General features: G+C 42.0%; 1 protein-coding gene across 2 annotated transcripts in view; it reads right to left on the bottom strand.

The window, feature by feature from the left end:
- Positions 1–20,534, bottom strand: part of LOC110990289 (uncharacterized) — a 59,253-nt gene that overhangs the window by 23,704 nt on the left and 15,015 nt on the right. For both annotated transcript variants that reach the window (XM_087133286.1, XM_087133287.1), the window contains 20 exons: positions 20,262–20,456; positions 19,804–20,004; positions 18,922–19,137; positions 18,108–18,208; positions 17,417–17,585; positions 17,037–17,261; positions 16,390–16,581; positions 14,451–14,645; positions 13,816–13,951; positions 13,251–13,369; positions 12,027–12,248; positions 10,702–10,893; positions 9,584–9,784; positions 8,041–8,283; positions 7,328–7,525; positions 7,015–7,236; positions 6,114–6,365; positions 4,250–4,335; positions 2,293–2,449; positions 584–778 (listed from right to left, as the gene is read on the bottom strand). In XM_087133286.1, the coding sequence (XP_086989412.1) occupies positions 584–778; positions 2,293–2,449; positions 4,250–4,335; positions 6,114–6,365; positions 7,015–7,236; positions 7,328–7,525; positions 8,041–8,283; positions 9,584–9,784; positions 10,702–10,893; positions 12,027–12,248; positions 13,251–13,369; positions 13,816–13,951; positions 14,451–14,645; positions 16,390–16,581; positions 17,037–17,261; positions 17,417–17,585; positions 18,108–18,208; positions 18,922–19,137; positions 19,804–20,004; positions 20,262–20,456 (3,717 nt within the window). The remainder of the gene's footprint in view (positions 1–583; positions 779–2,292; positions 2,450–4,249; positions 4,336–6,113; positions 6,366–7,014; positions 7,237–7,327; positions 7,526–8,040; positions 8,284–9,583; positions 9,785–10,701; positions 10,894–12,026; positions 12,249–13,250; positions 13,370–13,815; positions 13,952–14,450; positions 14,646–16,389; positions 16,582–17,036; positions 17,262–17,416; positions 17,586–18,107; positions 18,209–18,921; positions 19,138–19,803; positions 20,005–20,261; positions 20,457–20,534) is intronic.

A 20,534-nucleotide genomic window follows, 5' to 3' on the forward strand; every position in this document is an offset into this window, starting at 1 on the left:
ACTTCATCGGAACAAGTTCAGAGTTGGTGTGAGAGCTGCCCAGGGTGCTCTGTTGTCTGAAAGGGGCATCTTCCACACCTCAGTATCATCTCCATCTTTGGCTTCAAGCCCTAATTTCACCAAATTGGCTCCCCGAGTTCAGCCATTGATGCATCTTCATTCTGACTGAAGAGACACCAAACTGTCCAATATCAAGCCCAACGTAGAAGTATTTCACTTGGTTTTATACAACACACAAATCCCTGTCACTTTGTTGGTAGATTGTTTAACTGGAGACATGGGCTTTCAAAAATTATACTTTGTGAGCTTGTCACGACATTTGATGATGTCGTTAGATATCACTGCTCAGTGCGCACCTTCAACTTGAGGTATCTGGTTTGCTGTAAGGTTTACTGATCAAAGTCCCATCTGGAGCAAGAATCTACAAAGTCTACAGGATTTAGGGTGTAAGAATAATGGGAAAAAGGGGGGGGAAGGACAAAATCAAAACAAAATCAATGGCTTTCCTGTAACTGGTGGAAAAGCAAAAATAGAGAAGTCTTGATGAAAGTGGTGCCTTAAGCAGAGGCCAATTACAACTTACCAGCACAATCGGGGAATCTCCGAACTGGCGCCCATAGTCCACTTTGACCACAAAATAGAAATGTATGTAACGGATTGGTGTGTGGGGGCGTATCATAATTTGCATTACAAAACATGGAACAGAAGCGTCCATAGATCCAACTGTCACAGGCCTTGGCTCCGTGCCTAGGTGGGGCTAGAGGTGCACAAGGACGGGCTGCGAACAAAAAAGATTCAAACAGATTTTATGTAGTCACTTGGAGCACCTCATTAACTTTCAAACAATTATGTGAGCAGACATCATCAGCAAAGATGAAACTATTACATACACCAAAAATGAAATGTGGCATTTGGGGAAAATTAAGGGAAACAATTTATGTCCTGAAGGAAAAACTAAAACCTATTTCATTCTCCTTTCATGAGGGAATATTGCTTTAATCAATCGGTAGAATGTGTTGGAAGTACACTCTGAAGGAGTTTTACTTCAGTAAAGTATAAATTTCAATACATGTCCTGCTTTTTTTTGCTTTTCACAAGTGAAAGACTAAAAAGCAAAGTGTCAAGGTCAACGTAAACAGGATGGCTAAATAATTCCTAAACATCTCACTCCAAATTAGAAAATTGCCTTGACTGAAGTCATTTTGCTGCATCAATTCACGGCATTTTCTTGTTGAAAGCGGTTGACAACATTAAGGTGAATTTGCCAACAACTACTCTTAACCTTGGAAAACTATACTTTAATGGGGAAAAGTATTTGTCCGTCTTTCTCTCTGCAGATGAAACTCCTGTGCACATTGTCCATGCACTCAGTTACATCCTGCTGGTCAATGAGTTTTTGTAAAACAAATCACACGGGCTGCCCTTTTGACAATTGAAAATGAACGATTTTTTAATTATCTTTCTCAAAGCAGTGAACTCAACCCATGTAAAATCCATGGAACGACAGCTGCAGTGAATCATAAACCCAACAATCACTCAGTTTTGTAAAATGTGATCAAACAGCCAATGGTGTACACTGCCTTGGAGATATACCACCAGTAGTTTTCAGAAGAATTATGAAAACACAATTACTGGTTGAAAGAAACATCCCCCAGGAAGATGTCCACACATCCGTGAGTCAGTAAAAGTAAGCTAAATCAACAGCATCACTAAACCCATATACAAAATATTCAATTCTCTTCTCATCTCATACTCCCCCCCCACAGGAAAACCAGAAGAAAAGAAAGAGAACTGACGGGACACAATCTTGAAAGGAGGTCAATTCAACATGGGACTCAAACCAGAAACCACTGGTCCCTTTCTATCTCTAATGCATTTAGAACTGTAGCATGGCAGAAATGAACTATGCAGTGGAAAGGTTGCAGGCCAGACACGAGCCAGGGCAAAAAAATGTTGTCGCAGCCTTTAATAACGCCATTTATTTCGTAACAAGAATCAGGAGACTCTATGGAATGAGCAAAACACAACCACTATAAATGCAAGGATTTCTCAGAGCAAATGACGTAAGTGCATATAACTAAGGCCAGTTTGTTTCACAGGGATCTGGATTTCGATCAGTGATCCTATTGCCAGTGCGAAGTATCCATTAGGTGGGTTTCGGTGTCAGTGCATCAACGGCGGATCACTGATTGCGATCTGGATCACTGATTGCGATCTGGATCACTGATTGCGACCTGGATCACTGATTGTGATCTAGATCCGCGTGAAAAAACTGGCTCATGGAGTTCTCACGTGTGACTGTGACCCTGAATTGGCACATCGCGGTCTTGCCGTTGTCAAGGTTGGTTGCACTGCACCAGATATTGTAACTGCCCCATGGGACGGATAAGCCATTCTGGTGACTGCAACTGACTTCCAACACATCACCGGTCAGCTCTCGGAAAACAGGCTGCAAGAAAAGCAGCCATCAATTCAACTTCACATCTTATTAAAACCAGCACTAACTCCAGTACTTGACTTTTGAAGAAAATCAAAGGTATAGCAATAAAGATTTCGGCTGATACAGGAACAAATGGAATCTGCGATGAACCACAATCCTAGGGAAAATTAACTAAATTTAGTTTTATGGAACAAATGTGGAGCACTGCACAAGCTAGACTTTGTGTCATTGATAAGAAATAATTTCATCCTCCCCAAGTAATTTGTAGAACACTTACAAGTTGGAAAGATGATTCTGCTGTGGGCTATACATTCCTGGACTGATATAGCCCTTAAAGGGCTTATAAAAAGTGGTTTTTATTAGTTTTAATTGAAACTCGTTCATTTTTAAATGATGTCCAGAATGTAAAAGCTGCTGCTTAAAAAAATTTTTACGGCAAATTTCCAAATCTGTGACGTACATTTGAGAAGACATCGTCACACACCGCTAGCGCGTCTATATTTGTCTTGGGGCGAGTTCAAAGATTTAGTCAAATTTTTGGCTATTTTAGAGACCATGTTGACCAGATGTGTTGTCGCAACACTTATAAAGATTGGACAAGCCTGCATAACTTTGCAAACAAAGCGAAATTTTGGCAAATTGTGAGAACGGAAGACAGGCTGTCAGTCATGGTCAGGACTGACAGCGAGCTCCAAACTGTGCAGTGCACGATTCGAAGTTTCTTCCAAACATGTATGACATGTATGAGATTTGATTGAAATGACTCCTGAAACCAGGTGTCACGCCCACAATCTTTGGGAAATCAAAGAAAGCCTGTGAACAAAAACCGAGGAGGTGCTTTCATGAAACGCAAATGACAAAGGTTAAGAAATGCTTCAAATTGGCCTGGGGCTATTCCACTCAATACAGCTGTGTGCCTGACTAGAATTCAGCTGCTGTTGTGGGTTCTCAAATGTACATGTAAGTCACCTACAACACCATCATTTGTCAAGATTTAAAATTAACCACAACAAAGGAAGTTTTATTCCACTTTATGTCCCTCATGTTATTGGTATACATGTATCAATGAATAGTTTAAACAATTAATAGTTTGTCCACGGAGGTCTTCCTGGGCTGCAGAGCTAGGTCTAGGTCTTCCCTCCATTAGAAATGCACGGAGAGGCGTAGACAATAGACCTAGCCGTAGCTCTGGAAGCCCATTTCGGACACGGCCCTGGACTCTTTAAAGTAGCAGAAAATGTTACGACATGTTTGTGATCTTTCCATGGACTTTGTAACTGTTCCTTGGTGAAACATACAGCACTGCTCCTACTGCTGGACACCGGGACACTAACGCTACTCCTGCTTGTGAAATCAGCCAAAAGGAGATGGTTGCATGCAAAAACTACCAAAACCTTCCCCAATTATGACCATCAACTGAAGTTGAAGCTACGATTATCAAAACATATGCCCAATGTTATCCGTGTGTAATGGACTGTTCTGTAGAAGATGAGAATGTGAACTTTGTACCACTTGCAAGAGTGACCAACGTGTGCATGCAAGAGTGCAGGCTGGGCACAGTGCGTAGCGCACGCATTACTAAATGGCACACAAGCTAAATGGTTTGAGAGAAGCAGGGCGATTGGTTGTACAACCCCTGGTCTGTTTCAATATAGAGCTTAGAAATGGCACATATAATGCACCTCATCACTACATCGGCACAATGGAATGGCTCAAGATGCTCTCGTATCCCTCCACGCAGCCACGAAGCAGTTATTGTTATTTCTAAACTGATACGATTTTTGCTGATCAATGATAAAGATCATATACCTCTGACCATGTGATTGGTGTCAAAGTCTGATTGGCTGTAATATCCTGGCTCGGTGGGCAAAAGTCAAGGACAGGTGACAAGTTGTCTGTAGATTGGTAAAGAAAACACATATTATATAATCAGTAAATTGAAATGATTGCCTTCAACAGAGACTCAAAGCAGCTTTACGCCTGGTGTTTAAGCCAACTAACAGACCAACAGACATTCTCTAGCAAGTAACAATACCTTGCTCCCCTTGAACTTTTGAACAGCCACACAAAAGCCAACTTACTGCTGGTATACAAACAATAAATGCTTTGCGCGGTGTCGTAAAACTAGCTCCTGAAATGATCCACGAAGGAATTTTGCACACTTCACATGATGATAAAGTGCACCGAGGGAGGCTAGTTTTACTACTTCAAGATAAAGCAGTCAATGCTTATTTGATAACGACTCTCGAATAACTGGTTGATTTAATCGAAATAAAACTGAATAATATTCCATTTGAATGTAAAATTTGTTGAAATTTCACAGGCAGTTTTCTAAACTAATTCTTCACAGAATATTAGAACCTAGCTCTTTTGCCCTAGAACTTGGAAATATGTAAGGTGCACACAATTGTATGCATTATTATTTACATGTACATAGTACTGGCTGCTGCACTTATAGGGCATTGATTGCTGCTCTGAGATTTGGCTGCTACAGGTAGAATTCTGTGGTTGCTGTGTGGTACAGTACTTTGGTTGCTACAGGTATAATTCTGTGGTTGCTGTGTGGTATAGTACTTTGGTTGCTACAGGTATAATTCTGTGGTTGCTGTGTGGTATAGTACTTTGGTTGCTACAGGGAGAGTTCTGTGGTTGCTAAGTGGTACAGTACTTTGGTTGCTACAGGTATAATTCTGTGGTTGCTGTGTGGTATAGTACTTTGGTTGCTACAGAGAGAGTTCTGTGGTTGCTGTGTTGTATAGTACTTTGGTTGCTACAGGGAGAGTTCTGTGGTTACTATGTGGTATAGTACTTTGGTTGCTACAGGTATAGTTCTTTGGTTGCTATGTGGTATAGTACTTTGGTTGCTACAGGTATAGTTCTTTGGTTGCTATGTGGTATAGTACTTTGGTTGCTACAGGGAGAGTTCTGTGGTTGCTATGTGGTATAGTACTTTGGTTGCTACAGGTATAGTTCTTTGGTTGCTTTGTGGTATAGTACTTTGGTTGCTATAATGTGGTTTAGCATTTTGGTTGCTACAGATAGAATTCTTTTGGGCGTGCTCGACAAGATAGAGCAAAACATTTTGCCATAAACCTAACTCTCGGCCATTCAAAATACAGAATCTGTGAGTGAGGTGTTACAATAAGGTCTTCATTGCAACGCTGGTACCCAGGCTCTTAGCAGTAAAGGTCAAGCTAGAGCAATGGCCACTTGATGACCACTGGTCAATCTAACTTGACTACCTGTGCACAACATATATCCTGGGAAAAATCATCCAATGGTTGTCGAACGGTTTTTAAATTGAATTTTACCAAAGCATTCGTTATTCCTTATTATTCCCACCTTCCTTATACAATTGCACAGCATGTTAACAGAGCACCAACTGGCCATCAAACGCAAAATCAAGATGCTGATGAAGCGATATTTGAATGGTGGTGATGGGTGGTACACAGGTCGAAATCTGGTCACATGTCAAGATGTGCACTTTATCAACTGCATCTGAAAAGGGTGGTTGCATGAACAAGCCGAATGTAAATGCCTTTTAACGGCCGAGCTTTCCTTACTGTGCATGGGTGGTCATGAGTGCTCCCTTACGTTACATCTGCCCAGTGACAATGCCTAAAGATTGGAATAAGAGCTCATTGAAAATGACTGACAAAACACGTGATCCCACCTTGAATGCTGACGCTGAAATTGCATGACACACTGTTCCCTCCAGAGTCTGTGAAGACATATGACACGTCGGTGTCCTGTGTGAAATTGTACGGGGAATCAATGTCCGGAGGAGTCTTGATCAGTGTCAGTGGGGCTCCTGAGTTGTCGACGGCCATGGGTACATCAAAGGACAGCACAGCGCCTAAGGTCTGGCCGGACATGGAGCCAGACAGGGAGCCCGGGCAGACACGTAGGGTTGGTGGCATGTTGTCTGTCAAGAGACAACATGTACAGTTATTGTACAAATGACTCTGAGAATTAGCTTTTTTTTTCTTTTTTTAAAATTTTTAAAAATGTGACTCTCTTTTTAAAATTATAAGAAGTCTATCTATGCCTTATTCAAAACAATATTTTCAGCACAAAAACAAACAAACAACCAACCAACCAACCCCAACAACCCAACACCCCAACAAGCAACCCAACAAACAAAGAATTCTGCAGCTTGTTTATTGTAAACAAATCTTAGGCAATATAGTGGTTAACATTTTAACCACCAACGTTTATCAGGGTCAGTCGACCACTTTCAATTGAAGAAAGCATGGGCTTAATGCTCATTGTCAAGACCATGAGTATTGGACAGTAACTTCCCAAAGGTTAGGTTACCAAATAAGATATGACTCTGGACCATTACTACCTGATACAAAAAAATCAGTTTTTACAACAAAAGTACATGAAATTACTCGGCTGGGTTCTCATTGATTACTTTTCTCCTATTTCTGAATTCTTGAATTGGTTTTTTTCAGTCTTATCATTGTACATTTCCCATTAAATGTCCATATTCCCTCTTAACCAGTTCAATATTTGGCATTGAACTTGGAACTAGAAAAAACTCAATTACTGCATGGAGATTCAATACTCACCTTGACACTGTACATTGAGTGTGTACAGGCTCTGGTCCCAAATGCCATCGGAGAGGCAGGTCAACCTCTGATGGTCTGCAGGGCCCACCAGGGTGAATCCATTGCGGCAGTAGAAATGACAGGTGGTGCCGTAATAGGGAGGAATGGGACCGCGACAGAAGGAGGGATAGACACCCCCACTGACAGGGATCAAATCGTCAGGTAAAGGTGGACAGGTTGCAACTGGGTGGAAAGTATACAATCACTGTTATTTTTTTTCAGTGGAACAAATAATGATGGTAAAAGCAAGCTCTAGTTTGTTTGTTGCACTTACTTCGACAAGCTGGGCGTCGGCCATTCCAGTCCCAGTACATCAAGCCAGTGCTGGCATTCCTGGAGCATGTAGCGGTGTCTGAACCCTGTAGGGTGTAACCGTTCTGACAGCGGACTTGGCAAGTAGATCCATGGCTGCTGTCACATTCTGTGACAAAGTCGCCGTAGAAGGGAGGGTTGAGCTGCCTGCATCGGCGAACTGGGATGAATATTGACGGAAATTACTACCTCTGAAGCTGAGACTGAGCAACGGTCATTAAACAAGTAACATCACTGCAGAGACATCCCTGTATTGATTCTGTGCATGGATAAATCCTATCAGCACCAATAGAGGGGTGCATTTAGGTGGTCAAAACAAAGAATCCGTTTGACTGTAATTTACCAGAATACAAATATTTATATCAAACACTGCACACTTCCTTAAATATTTCTGATGATGTTTAAAAATTGAAAGAAAAGCTCTAGCAGTTATGTGATGGAGCTTGTACTCCAATTACAGAGGTAATTCAGTTCTAATAATTTGAAAACTAGTAAAATTTCAGGAAACTGTAGACCACTGAGAGCAATAAATACTTTTCTAGTCAGTACTTTCTTGGTAGTAGATGAAGAAAATTTGACTGGAGAGTCCTTTTTAAGAAACAAAAAGGCTCCCACGCATGACAGGATCAATAATATTGTACTTGCAATTTGTGCTGGGATAAGTGAATGCTTCACCTTTGACTTGGACTTCAAAGTCACAGAATGCCTGGTTCCCTGCATCGTCGGTAGCCGTACACCTGATTGGGTGTTCTCCTACAGTCAGCACTGCTGGCTGCTGGATGCTGCAATTAACAGATGGTGTTTCTCCAGAGTTATCCGTTGCCATCACATTCCATGTCACAGTGGCTTCAGATGCACCTTGCAGAGGGTACTCAATGAAATCCAGTGGGCATAGAATGAAATGCGGATCCTCGTAATCTGAGATCAAATGAATTCAAATGGTTCTGATACATTGGCTCTCTATGGTACATCATTCCATCCAGATGCTAGCCAAGATGAGTCATTTTAACATCAGTTGATCTAATTCTACAACTTGATAATGTCTCTTCATACATGCATCCTGTTCCAAACATCTGAAAATAACAGTGCACCCACCAAGTCTTCCAGTCTGTGACATCATGGAAACTGTCAGACAACAAAGCTCGAGGATTGGGCACTTACAGGTTTGTAAACAAATGCCTGTCTCAAGTATGCATAATGCAATGTCAGAAGAGGGGAGCTTTTTACATGGCAAGAAGCATCATTGACTCACTTGTTTTCACAGTGCCTCCTATGACAATGTCTTGCCATCATGACAAGAGGAGCTGAAAAGGGCCTATCATTAATTCTAAAGAGCTGTTATAATAGGCACTATTTGAATTTGATCTGTAGATTACGGATTTCTTAAAGGGTTACAGAAATAGAAAATATTTAGTTCATGTCAAGTATAATAAAGTACAATAAAATACGTAACCATTTTAAAAACATCATAAATTTAATGTTTCGCTCATTAATTGTGACCCCCAAATGACTAAAAAGTTCCTGCATTTCCCCACCCACAAAAAAAACCCCTTTTGGCCATTCACGCTCCCAGGCCGATTTGATGACGTCATCGGCAAAACAATGCATGTACAGTGTACATGTACATAGCGCACAGTACATGCAATATCGCAAGCAACAGACCACATTGTGTTGGACGTAGCTTGGCTCACTGTCTCAAGTAGAAATTACAAGACACAGTCCTACCGCGTATTTCCTGAACTGAAACAGTATTTGCCCTGTTGGCCAAGCTACATCAAACACAACGTGATCTACTGCAAGCGTGCAATACTGCATGTACTGTGCGCGCTATGTACATTGTACATGCATTGTTCTGGCGATGATGGCGCCCAATCATTAGCCTGGGAGAGCGAACGGCCAAAAGGGGTTTTTTGTGTGGGCGGCGAAACGCAGGATCTTTTTATTCATTTTGCAGTCACAATTAATGGGGTAAACATTAAATTTATGATTTTTTGAAATGGTTATGTATTTATTGTCATCTGAAATACTTCACATGAACTAAATGTTTTCTATTTCTGTCACCCGTAATTAAAAAATGGACTTCCCATTACTGAATACAAACACCACTGCAATGATTCTATTCAACTTCCACATACTCAGCTGTGGTCATGACAAGGGATTCAAGACACTGACTGAACAATTGTGGAATCAGCACCATTTTGACAGAAAAAAAATTTACCGACACAGGTGGCCGCAGAGATGTCACGTGACCATTCCCCATTGCCACGGCAACGGATGAAGTCATAGGATGGAGGGTCCACTTTGTAGCCTGACTGAGAGCATTGCAGGAAGCAGTCGTCATTGAACGTTGGGGAGTTCAGGCAGTTGGGAGGAGATATCTCCATGCCGGCTGGTGGGTCAAGAGGTGGACAGCTACGCTCTGTTCAGAAAAATGGAAAGATGTACCATTGATTGAACTTCAACTTGGATGGCCAATGCCTTGACGATAACAAGAGTACAATCTTCTAGGAATAGAGCTCTCACCCAACAAGAAAAAGTAGAAGAGTAAAAAAAGTACAGTCAACTCTGGTCATTACGAAATCTGCACGACCCACTGAAAATGTTTATTTTAGGAATTTATAATTTAATGGAGGTTAGGGATAGATACCTTATTTTTTCAGAAGTATAAATCTAGCAAAAGCCTTTAAAAAATGCTTATCATTTCTTTTATACGATTAGGAAATCCTTATGCAGCGTGTATGACTGGGATGCATCACTGGGACAGTGCATTTAATGACTGGCGGCAGTTGGTAACAGCAGACGAGTAGTGACCGTGCAGAGTCCAACATTGAGTACCTTCCAGTGAAAAGACTCTGGGGCTTCGATTCCATAATTGACACAAGAGACACCAGCTGATGACAAACTCCACTTACAATTAAATAATGTATGCGATCTTGGATTTATAAATACTCGACGCAAGTGGGTCGCCAGCGATGCATTTTACGCAGCAGTCACGGGAACCTTTCAGATGCAATTTTATTATAAACAGATTTTCTTCCCGTTGAGACCGAAACACGTATTTGTTATAACCGGAATTTGCCACAACTGAGTTTATAATAACAAGAGTCAATTGTACTTTCCACTGGTACATGTTTCCTGAAATTACATATTTTATATACTGTTGGAACTTTCATCAAATAAGCCCAATTTAATTATCAAGATTACTTTTGCTATTACAAAAATCAATTAAACCCATGTCAGTTTTAAGTGTTATCAAGTCTATTGAGTGACATTCATGTTTTAATTATAAATTGCCTGGTATCCAACTTATATCATTTTCAAGTCACATACAAGTACCTTCACAGGAGAAGTCAACTACGTCCCAGGTACTGTTGGCCAGGCACATGGATCGCGGGGAACCAACTCCACCATAGCCATATGGACAGTACCAGTTACAGGTGGTTCCTAGCAGCTCAGTGGCTGGTGGGTACTGAAAGCAACCTGAGCGTATAGCAGGGAGCCGGTCATACAGGGCTGGGCAAGTGACGGCTGAAAAAAAAAAGATGAAAGTGCATCATCAAGAGGATAAAAACATCATGGATGCAGCATCCAAGTCATTCAAAACATTTCACGAATACAAAGAACAATGTTGTCCAATGTACAATGTTCCATTCAGACTTCAAATAGAATGAACTGCTCTCAATCAAGCAGTGTACCATACATCAGGAATCCTATGCAGAGACACAGAGAGAGCATTTGATCCTGTCTAACAGTACCGTCTGAATAATCCTTTGTGGATTATGTTCATCTGAGGCAACAAATGATCTCAGAATCTGAAGAAGGGTGCTTTACGACTAGCCTTATGAAGTTCCAGCTCCAACAACATCATTCTAGGATCTCAATTTCAAATTAGAAGTTGCAGTCACATTTTGAGATGCACTCTCATTCAGCAGGTACAAGATGTTGCGCACTGAATGAACAAATCACAGCAACTGCACACACATATTCATAGTGTCAACACTTTCACATGCTTGGCCGAATTAAAAGGGAACTACCAACGCCAATTTCCAAATATTCCTCTTAAGACACATCGTTGGAAATAGCCCTTTTCTATTGCTTTCTTCAAACTGACAGCCTTCCTGAGACAATCATTTCACAGGGAGCTCTGCTATCTTTAAATCAAGCATACTTTTCAACAATTATTTCGTCAGTTACTCTTTGGACAGAGCTGCAAATGTGACGTGGTACCTTAGTTAAATACATACTTTGTTTCTGCTGAAATACACAAGGTAAGCCTAGCTAAGAAACAATGTCTTGCAGTTGCAACCACACCAACACCCTGGATCAGTGGCATAGGTAGGAATTTATTGGGGCAGGGTCACAAAGGGGCACCAGAATCTCATGGGAGGGGGGCACCAGCTTTCAGTATTGTGTTTTTTGAGGGGGCAAGTTTTTGTTAGTCGTGTTCAATATCCATTCATCCGTTTTTTCCAGTGGGGGGAGGGGCACCTGGGGGCACCAGGAATTTCTGGGGGGGTGCCCAGAGGCCCCCCCTTGGCTACGCCACTGCCCTGGATGCAATAGCATGGGCCCATCTATCTGAGCAGATGCCTTTTGGAAGTGCCCTCTCTAGGTGGATACTACAGTGGATATCAAGACAAAGACTGTAAGGATCCCCTTACGTGAACACGTTGGGCTTTGCCCGGTCCATTCCACCTGGAAGTTGTCACTGCCACTGATCTGGTTGGCCCAGGTGGTGTTCACCCTCTCACACATCCTGTTCCTATCACCAATCAGGTTGTAGCCTTCATTGCAAACAAAGCTGCAGGTGGCACCGTAGATGTTACTGGGGCACTGGACCAGGGACCCACTGGCAGGGGCTTGCAGTGGGCGGCAGCGTTGAACTGACGGGGTCAAGGTTCAAGGGAGAATGGATTACAGAGATTAAGCAAGGAAATTCTAGACCAAAGATATCGGGTTGCAAACCCTGGGATTGTCTTCAGAAAGGTGCTATTTCAAAGCACTTTGCCATTAAGTCACTTGTCGCAAGTCTTATTCTATATTTGACAGAAATAAATTTCCTGTAAAATTGATTTCCTATATGATTTACTCTGTCTTGCGTAAACTGCTATGCTAAAGTAAGCTAACTTTGGAAAAATTATTTGCTGGAGTTCACCCCAACAAACAGAAATGATTGAAAAGACATAAGTTTCTATCCGGGAAATAACTGTTACAGTTACGCAGATACCATTCTTGCACTAGTCCGCCAAACTAAAATTTTCAAAATAACAAACATGAACTCCAAATTCTTCTGAATACCTGTAGGTTTACAATGAAAAAGACATGATCGTTTTACGGAACATGTCGCATTTGATGGGCCAATGTAAGTTTCATGAAGCAGACAAGCATAATGTCTGTTTGCAATGAATGAAAGGATGCAAAATAAACATTATAACATCCAAGTTCGAAAAAAAGAGAAGAAACTCATTTTCACAAGACAATCGAAGCATCACATATTAGCAGCTTTCTACATCTAAAGTGACAGGAGCTTCGTAAGTTGTTGCCATGATCAATGCCATTCACAGTTCCTGATCATCTAGTAGACAAGTTTTCTTTGTGCTTTTCATATAAGTAGACTCACACTGCAGCTTCTGTCTAGATTCTGGGATTGATTACAAAACAGCAGTCTTTCTCATTTTCTCAGCAGAAAGTCTGCACCTGTTATCATCTGTCATCCATATTTGCTGCAGGCATCCTTGTTCAAATGACTCTAATGCTTTTCCATTGACTGATAACCTTCCTTAGACAACACAGGTAGTGGATTTCCTGCAGGGTGCAGACTATGCTGGGAGTCTATGGCAAGTGGAGGGCTGGATTGCATTACCAATGACAGGACGCTGGCCTACCTTGCACAGTGACATACACATCACATTGCCGTCTGTTCATTGCAGCATCGGTAGCAATGTACACCACGCGAGTTGTTCCCTCAACGAAAGATGAACCTGAGCCAAGGCTTGGGTTTTGCCTGTGAGCAATCAAACAAAGATTCATATCCCAACAGCCTTGCGACTCACATTAATGTAGTCCTGTCAATACCACACAGTTCATTCACTGTTACACTGCCCTGTTTGTTCCACTTTGTGGAGATCACCCAAGGATAATGGTACATCACACACTCTAAAATAACTTCACTTATACTCTCGGATAGATGTAACAGAATTCCCCTAGTTAACAGCAAAAAAGAACAATATTCACAGCTTCTTAAGAAACCTGGACGTTGTATTTGGGTATAGTCTCTCTGACAAGTCATGATGATTGGTGTATCGATCGGGTCAAAAGTTCTTGTGGTAATGAGTTCAGAGAACTGACCGACCAGACTTAAAATGTTCGATGTCTTCATCACAGTGAGCCGGTCATTAGACCCCTTCAAGTGGATGACATAAGGATTAATATAACTATGTGAATACAGACCTGGTCACCGTGACGCCACCAGAGTTATCTGTGGCATCTGGTGTAGTGAAATAGACAACAGTCTGTCTCATGTTGGGGGGTGCAACTGCAGAGATGTACTTGGGGCAAGTGCCTATGAATGCAGGTGGCTGGTGATCTGATGAGGACATGATGAGAACAAAAATGAAAAGACTGCTGGCTAGGAAACATAAGGTTGCAAAATTGGGCAGTCCAGAGGCTGTTTGGAATCTGGACGTAGAGAATGCACGGTTCGGTGATTTCAGTGGCCGGTATTCTAGATAAAAATATATATTCGAGATAAAAACAGAAGTGTGCAACGCACAGTGAGGAGGTTGAATTGACCGGGGGGGGGTTTGAGGACCTGGCTGGATTCCCTGATGGCATTTGCTATTTTGGTGTACACAAACTGTAATCTGTCTGTCAGTGTTTCTCCATTTCTACTTTCCATTCTATGAAAAGATTAGAAGGGCCACGTTCTTCTGAATCCACCAAGAGATTCAATCTACGTTCCCGAAGTGAAAGCATCCACAGCAATCTTTCACATTTTTTACATTTTCGTTGCCTCTAACTGCCGGATGCATTAAGGTCTCCATTCTGACACAAAAGACAATCAGTAGGTTGGTTGTTGAGCCTACCTGAGCAGGAGACTGGGCGTGCATCACTCCACACTCCCTGGGCAGTGCAAACCTTGCTGTAGGGACCATTGAGAGAGAAGCCTTCATTGCAGGTGAATATACACTGGGTGTTGTATGGAAGCTCATGCTGGGTGAAGCATTCACTGGGTTGGACTGTACCATGGTCCAGGCTTGGTAAGGTGGGACACACAACAGCTGCAGTGAAGAATGATTGGATCTTGTTCATTTGATTGGAGGGCTGTTTACTTCTGATGCTGTGAACAAGTCTCTTTCATTTTAAAACCAGCAAGTCTTCTGAGATTTTTTAAACAGTCTAATTCTTCTGAGAATTTTCCAAACAGGTCATGGAAAGGAAGGGGCAGATTGTCCCCCCCCCATAACTCAGTTGTCCTACATTCAATTGTTGTTAAACTTGGCATGTATGTAAGCACACTCATCTAAACAAATGTGAGATGTGAAGTAAATCTGACCTCAAGGCTTTCTCATTATTGCCTTCTGAAGTTCAAAGCCTTGTGCATGCCAGCCCTTTTACTTCAAGCACATCGATAGAAAAAGTATACCTTGTGGCTGACCTTGCTCAGAAAAAATGGGTACCAGTATGACCAGCTTTTACAAAACTTGTGTCAAAATACCCTCAAGACATCACTGAAAAAGTCCTGAAGGTTCGGTGTGATATTCCGCCCCCCCTTTTAGGGTTCAGCCTAAGCACAGGCTATTCAAACTAGCTGTGACCAAAAGCATTCCTCTGTCATTGTTCACCCTGTGTTATTTATTACTGTTCTCGTGTAGGGACGTGAAAGGAGTCACAATAGACTCAACAATGCTGATACTCAGTGTGGCATCCTGATGAAGATGGATGTTACCTGCGTGAAAAATGTTGAGGGTTCCTCCAAATTTATGATATGCAAGGTTCTTTTCAAAGCCTTCAATTGAAAAGTGGCTTTGGCGACTTACAGCTCATTTTGTGAAGAGAGGGCTTGCGGTAACACCATGTGCATAGATCTCAGGAGGTGATAAGCAGAGAACACTGGTCGAAACGTCGAGTACACACTCACCGGTTCTCATCAGAATCATATATAACTCTTCCAAAAAGAGATCTTGAGGAGTTACCCCAAGCCTGCTCTCTAGTCTATCTCCACCATGCAAAGCTTCAAATCTTATTAACCATTTTACGAAGTTCAAAAAAATGGCCTCTTGTAGGCAAATGCTGGATAATGTAAACAATAAAAATACTGTGGAACGCTCTTATTATTGTTTGATTTTCAAATAAAGCAACTGACCAAGGAGATCATGACTACGCAGTGAGCAATTTAACCCCTTCCTGCCGGGTGGATTTCTCTTGAGCGGGTTGAGTTGCCGGCACCTTTTCAAGATTTTTCCGTTTTCAAAATTCTTCAAAAATTCATCAGTTCAATTAATGGACGTTACCCAGACAAATTACTGTCTGGTGGCCACTCTAGTCTGACAGACAAAATCTATTGATGCCCGAGTATTTCAGCCAGGCCTGCAGCCTTGTAAAAAGAGCCCAGATTGTGCGGTGTTATGAAACTTTCTTTTGTTCACGAACCTGGCACAGTGCACTGCTGACCTCTTTTCCATATGGGCCAGATTAGTGTGCAGTGGTGCCGTGTGGCTCATCGCTGCTGTGGTGGAGTGCTTTTGTCCCCGGTGGTAATCCGCTCACACTAAATGCCCCAAATCGTGGAATACTGTTTGAGAAAAAGGCTGGATTATCTCCATTATTGAGAGTGAAAAAATGTCAGTAATACCCAGCAGCCAAGTCTTTTGTTCCAAGCACGGTCTTTTGCTACAAGGCCCAGTTCCCTTTGTCCAATTTCAGAGACCCCGGCGGCAAGTGGTTAATCACTGCAGAGTTTCCATTTTTGGTTGACATAAAGTTAAGAAATGACAAGACCGATGTCATTAATTCTTGCCTCACCTTCACACACCGGCTGAACTCCTGTCCAATGCCCATCAGCCAGACACGTCCTAATGGTCCTACTCAGGGATGTACGGTTGTCACGGTAACCAAGACTGCACACGAATGCACAGGATGACTGGAACTCTACCTCCTGTTCACTGCAGCCTGAAATGTAGCCGTTGGGGATGGCTGGTACCTGGCACATGTTGGCTGTAAGGGGACGATCAAAAATCACTTGGGATTTCAGACAATGGCATTGTCCCTAATTCATAATAATCTGTGTGAATCAGTTAATAAAACAATCTCTACAGTCTCATTTTTTCTTGATTATTAATTTTTTTTTCAAGTTTCAGTTCGATAAAAATGAATAAAAGAACATGAAAACATTTAAGGACCAATTTCTTTTATGAAAAAATCCATTGCAATATCAATCATAACAATATGATTAAAAAAAATATAAATTGCTGGTGTTCTTAAAATCGGGTTGACCTCACACAAGAGATAACTTCAATGAATTTAGTAAAGAATTTAAGAAACTTATTTGATTGGCAAAACATTGATTCTTTGGGAAACTCTCACTGAATAAGACGTTGCTAAGTACAAACTTAAGATCATTTCTATCAGTTCAGGTAAAGGCATAAATCAGGCAGGTTGAAGGTACTTACGGACGCACTCTACCACTGGGCCCTGCCAGTAACCAACTGTTGATGACGCTGTGTTCTTGACACATTCAGCTGTGACTTCTTGGCTACCATCTGACAGTGTGTAACCTACATCACAGCTTATGCTGCACACAGAGCCATATACGGCAGAGTTGTGACACGTCCCTTGGCCAGACACCAGACTGGTCTCACTGTTCTGGGGACCGTACAACGGAGGGCAACGGGTGACTGCAGGAAGAAGAGAATGTGGGGAGAACTGGAAGAATAATGCGACAATTTCCTGCCACAACTTAGAAATCAAAATAATTCAGAACTGATATCTACTGACTTTAGAATCGAGAACTACTGACTTTATCTATTCCCTGATTAATGTGGTCACCTACCTATAACATTCACAGTGAGGTCACATCCTGCCTCATTGCCACCAACATCCACTGCAGAGTAAATAAGACGATATGTTCCTTCAGGGAATATAGAGCTCCTGTTGGCAGGTACTGGCTGTCCATTGATGCTGGTCAGCGTAGCGATGATGTCACCACTAGCATCCATGACCTGATTGGTCCCACAAAATTAACACGTATCAATACTTATCCACGTTAGATGACGGATTTCATTCACGGGCAAGCTTGAGCAGAAACTTTATTTCAAAAACTGTCAACAGCTCATTACCAATGTGCAAGAGGAAACTAATTTTACTTGAATGACCCTCGCTGAACACTTTCTGATAAGTCCTTTTGTCGCTCACATCACGTGATCTGAAAGTGTGCCTAAACCACACAGAAATCACATTCGTGTGCTGACCCAACCCCTCATACATGGCTGATTGGGGTACTTGTGCACACTGGACATAGATGGTCCAGCGAGCAGGATAAAGATATTACCCATCAGCTAGTATTGCTTGCATGCATGTCCTGGGCATCCCAAGATATGAACTGTGTCTAGGCACACTAGCAAGGTGTAAACATGCTGCTGGTTGAAGGAATATTGACTGACATGATGCGCAGGTGCTGAGCATTACGTAACTACTTCTCAATTTGGTAGCTGGGTCAATGTGTGAAGAAATGCTTCCCTTACCGGAATGGGTTCCCATTCATAGCGGACTTCTGCAAAGCTTGTCCCCTGAATGGCGAACAGGGTGATGTCTGATGGACACATCAAAGTGGGTGGGGTTATATCTGCCAATACATGAAACACACAAAGTGGGTGGGGTTACATCTGTCAACACAGGAAACATATAAAGTGGGTGGGGTTATATATCTGTCCATACAGGAAACATACAAAGTGGGTGGGGTTATATCTGCCAAAACTTAAAACATACAAAGTGGGTGGGTTATATCTACCAATACAGGAAATATACAAAGTGGGTGGGGTTATATCTGCCAATACAGGAGGCACACAAAGTGGGTGGGGTTACATCTGTTAATACAGGAAACATACAAAGTGGGTGGAGTTACATCTGTTAATACAGGAAACATACAAAGTGGGTGGAGTTACATCTGTTAATACAGGAAACATACAAAGTGGGTGGAGTTACATCTGTTAATACAGGAAACATACAAAGTGGTTGGGTTGTCAATCCACAGATAGTGAAGTCAGAAAGTGGGATTAGATCTCTTGAGTGAGACAAAAATACTCAAGGGCCCAAGCTATATGTATATGGCTGTTAAGTTACTGAAGATCCAACTCAAGAAAAGTATTACCTATTGGCTAATGATAACCAGTAAAAATGGCTCCCAGCTGAAATAAGTGAATGAGGCAACTTTTTCTATTTGGCGGAGGAAAGCCTAGAGATAACAAGGAGTTAGCTGAATACACGTGTGATGAATATTTCAAGATGATGCAGGACTGCGACAGTCTATCGCCCTAGACCTAGGTGGAGAGTGCTTACCAATACACTGCAGTGGAACACCATCCCAATGGCCGTTCAATTGACAAGTTCGACTCCCTGAGCCACTACTGGTGAATCCCAGGTCACATGCTGCCACACAGATGGTGCCATAACTCTGCATCTGGTCTGTGTCATTAACCGTCACTCCACTCAGCGTGCATGACAGCGGCATGTAACCTGGAGAACTAGGGACATCCAGTGGATCACACTTGACAGCTGCAAAGCCAAGTAAATTGAAATTTCAATGATAAAGAAATGTTGTGATGACTGGTCACCTGGTTAAGTAAGCTTTTATGACTGACTGGTAACAACTACTTTAACAAAAGAGCAAATAGCACATTGCCGACAGCAGGGTCCTAGCGGACAAATTTTACTTAGTAGCCCAAGTCTCTTAATGGCCACTTTATGTTTTTTTCTAATGCAGTGCTACCTATAATCATTTTTCTTGGCAATTGCTTGGGCCTTTAGCCAGTTCAGCCAGCAATCTCACTGTCTCCTAGCAATCTCACTGTCTCCATTATTAAGTATGCAAACATACCACACCTGGCTATTAACAAAATACGTTCTAGTGACACCGTCAACACAATTATTTGCAATTTCCTCTATATGATAAGCGCAGTGATGTATTTTAGTAGCTTAATAGGATAATTACAAGGTTGGAGGTTTCAACCCAGCTTTGGTTTTTCTATTTGTTTCTGCGATTTTTGTACAAAGTAGTAACATTTTGTTCTTTTTCCTCTTTGTGGATTTGGCAAAGTTTAATTTTAAAACGGACAAATAAACTAAAAGAACCTGTTTTGTTTTCAAACCATCTTTAAGAAGCAATTTTTAACGAGTGGACTCCTATGGTGGAGGTTACACAGACCAGCCCACTGACCGTACCTTCACATGTGATAGTGTTTTTATCCCACGTCCCCCCTCCATTCCCGTCATCAACGCAGGTTACATAGGTGGGCTGGGTCGGCATGAAACCCAGGTCGCAAATCAGTGTGCACACTGTGCTGTAGAGTTCCTCAGCATGAGGGCAGCCATTTTTGATTCCGTTCTGTGGTGCAGGCAACTCACTGCTGTCACAGGTGATAACTAAAGCATTGAAAATAAAGATAAGGCTTGTCAAAATCAGTGTCTATGTAAATGATAGGTGATGCCACCTGATATATTAAACCTCCAATTATCAGTCAACTGTAAATATTCAGATAAAATCTTGAGACAAAAATTTACTCAAGCATGCTAAATTGTCTATTGAATTTGAATGGTAGTTCAAACAGATCTTACCATTTTAAGTAAAACTTAATCCCAAGTTTCATTATTTGCCCTCAGCTAAACTACATTACATGTACCTTCACAGTAGGGGAAGGTGGTATCCCAGTTTCCATCTGTCCCACAAGAGACCTCTGTAGACCCGGTCAGAGCGTGGCCTGGTCGGCAGGCAAAATGGCAGGTGGTCCCTGCTGGGATCTGGTCAGTGGCTGGACATTCATCCTGGTTGGTGATGTAGGCATTGGGAGGGATGTAGACTCGTGGACAGGTTTGCTCTGAATGCCGAGGAAAAGGTTTGGTAAGAAGTTAAAGAAGAAAGGACCTGATGACTCCGTCTATAAATAACGACATCC

Source organism: Acanthaster planci, linkage group LG02 (assembly GCF_054643075.1).
Source record: "Acanthaster planci isolate LZ-2023a linkage group LG02, COTS_SCS, whole genome shotgun sequence".
Lineage (NCBI taxonomy): Eukaryota > Metazoa > Echinodermata > Asteroidea > Valvatida > Acanthasteridae > Acanthaster > Acanthaster planci.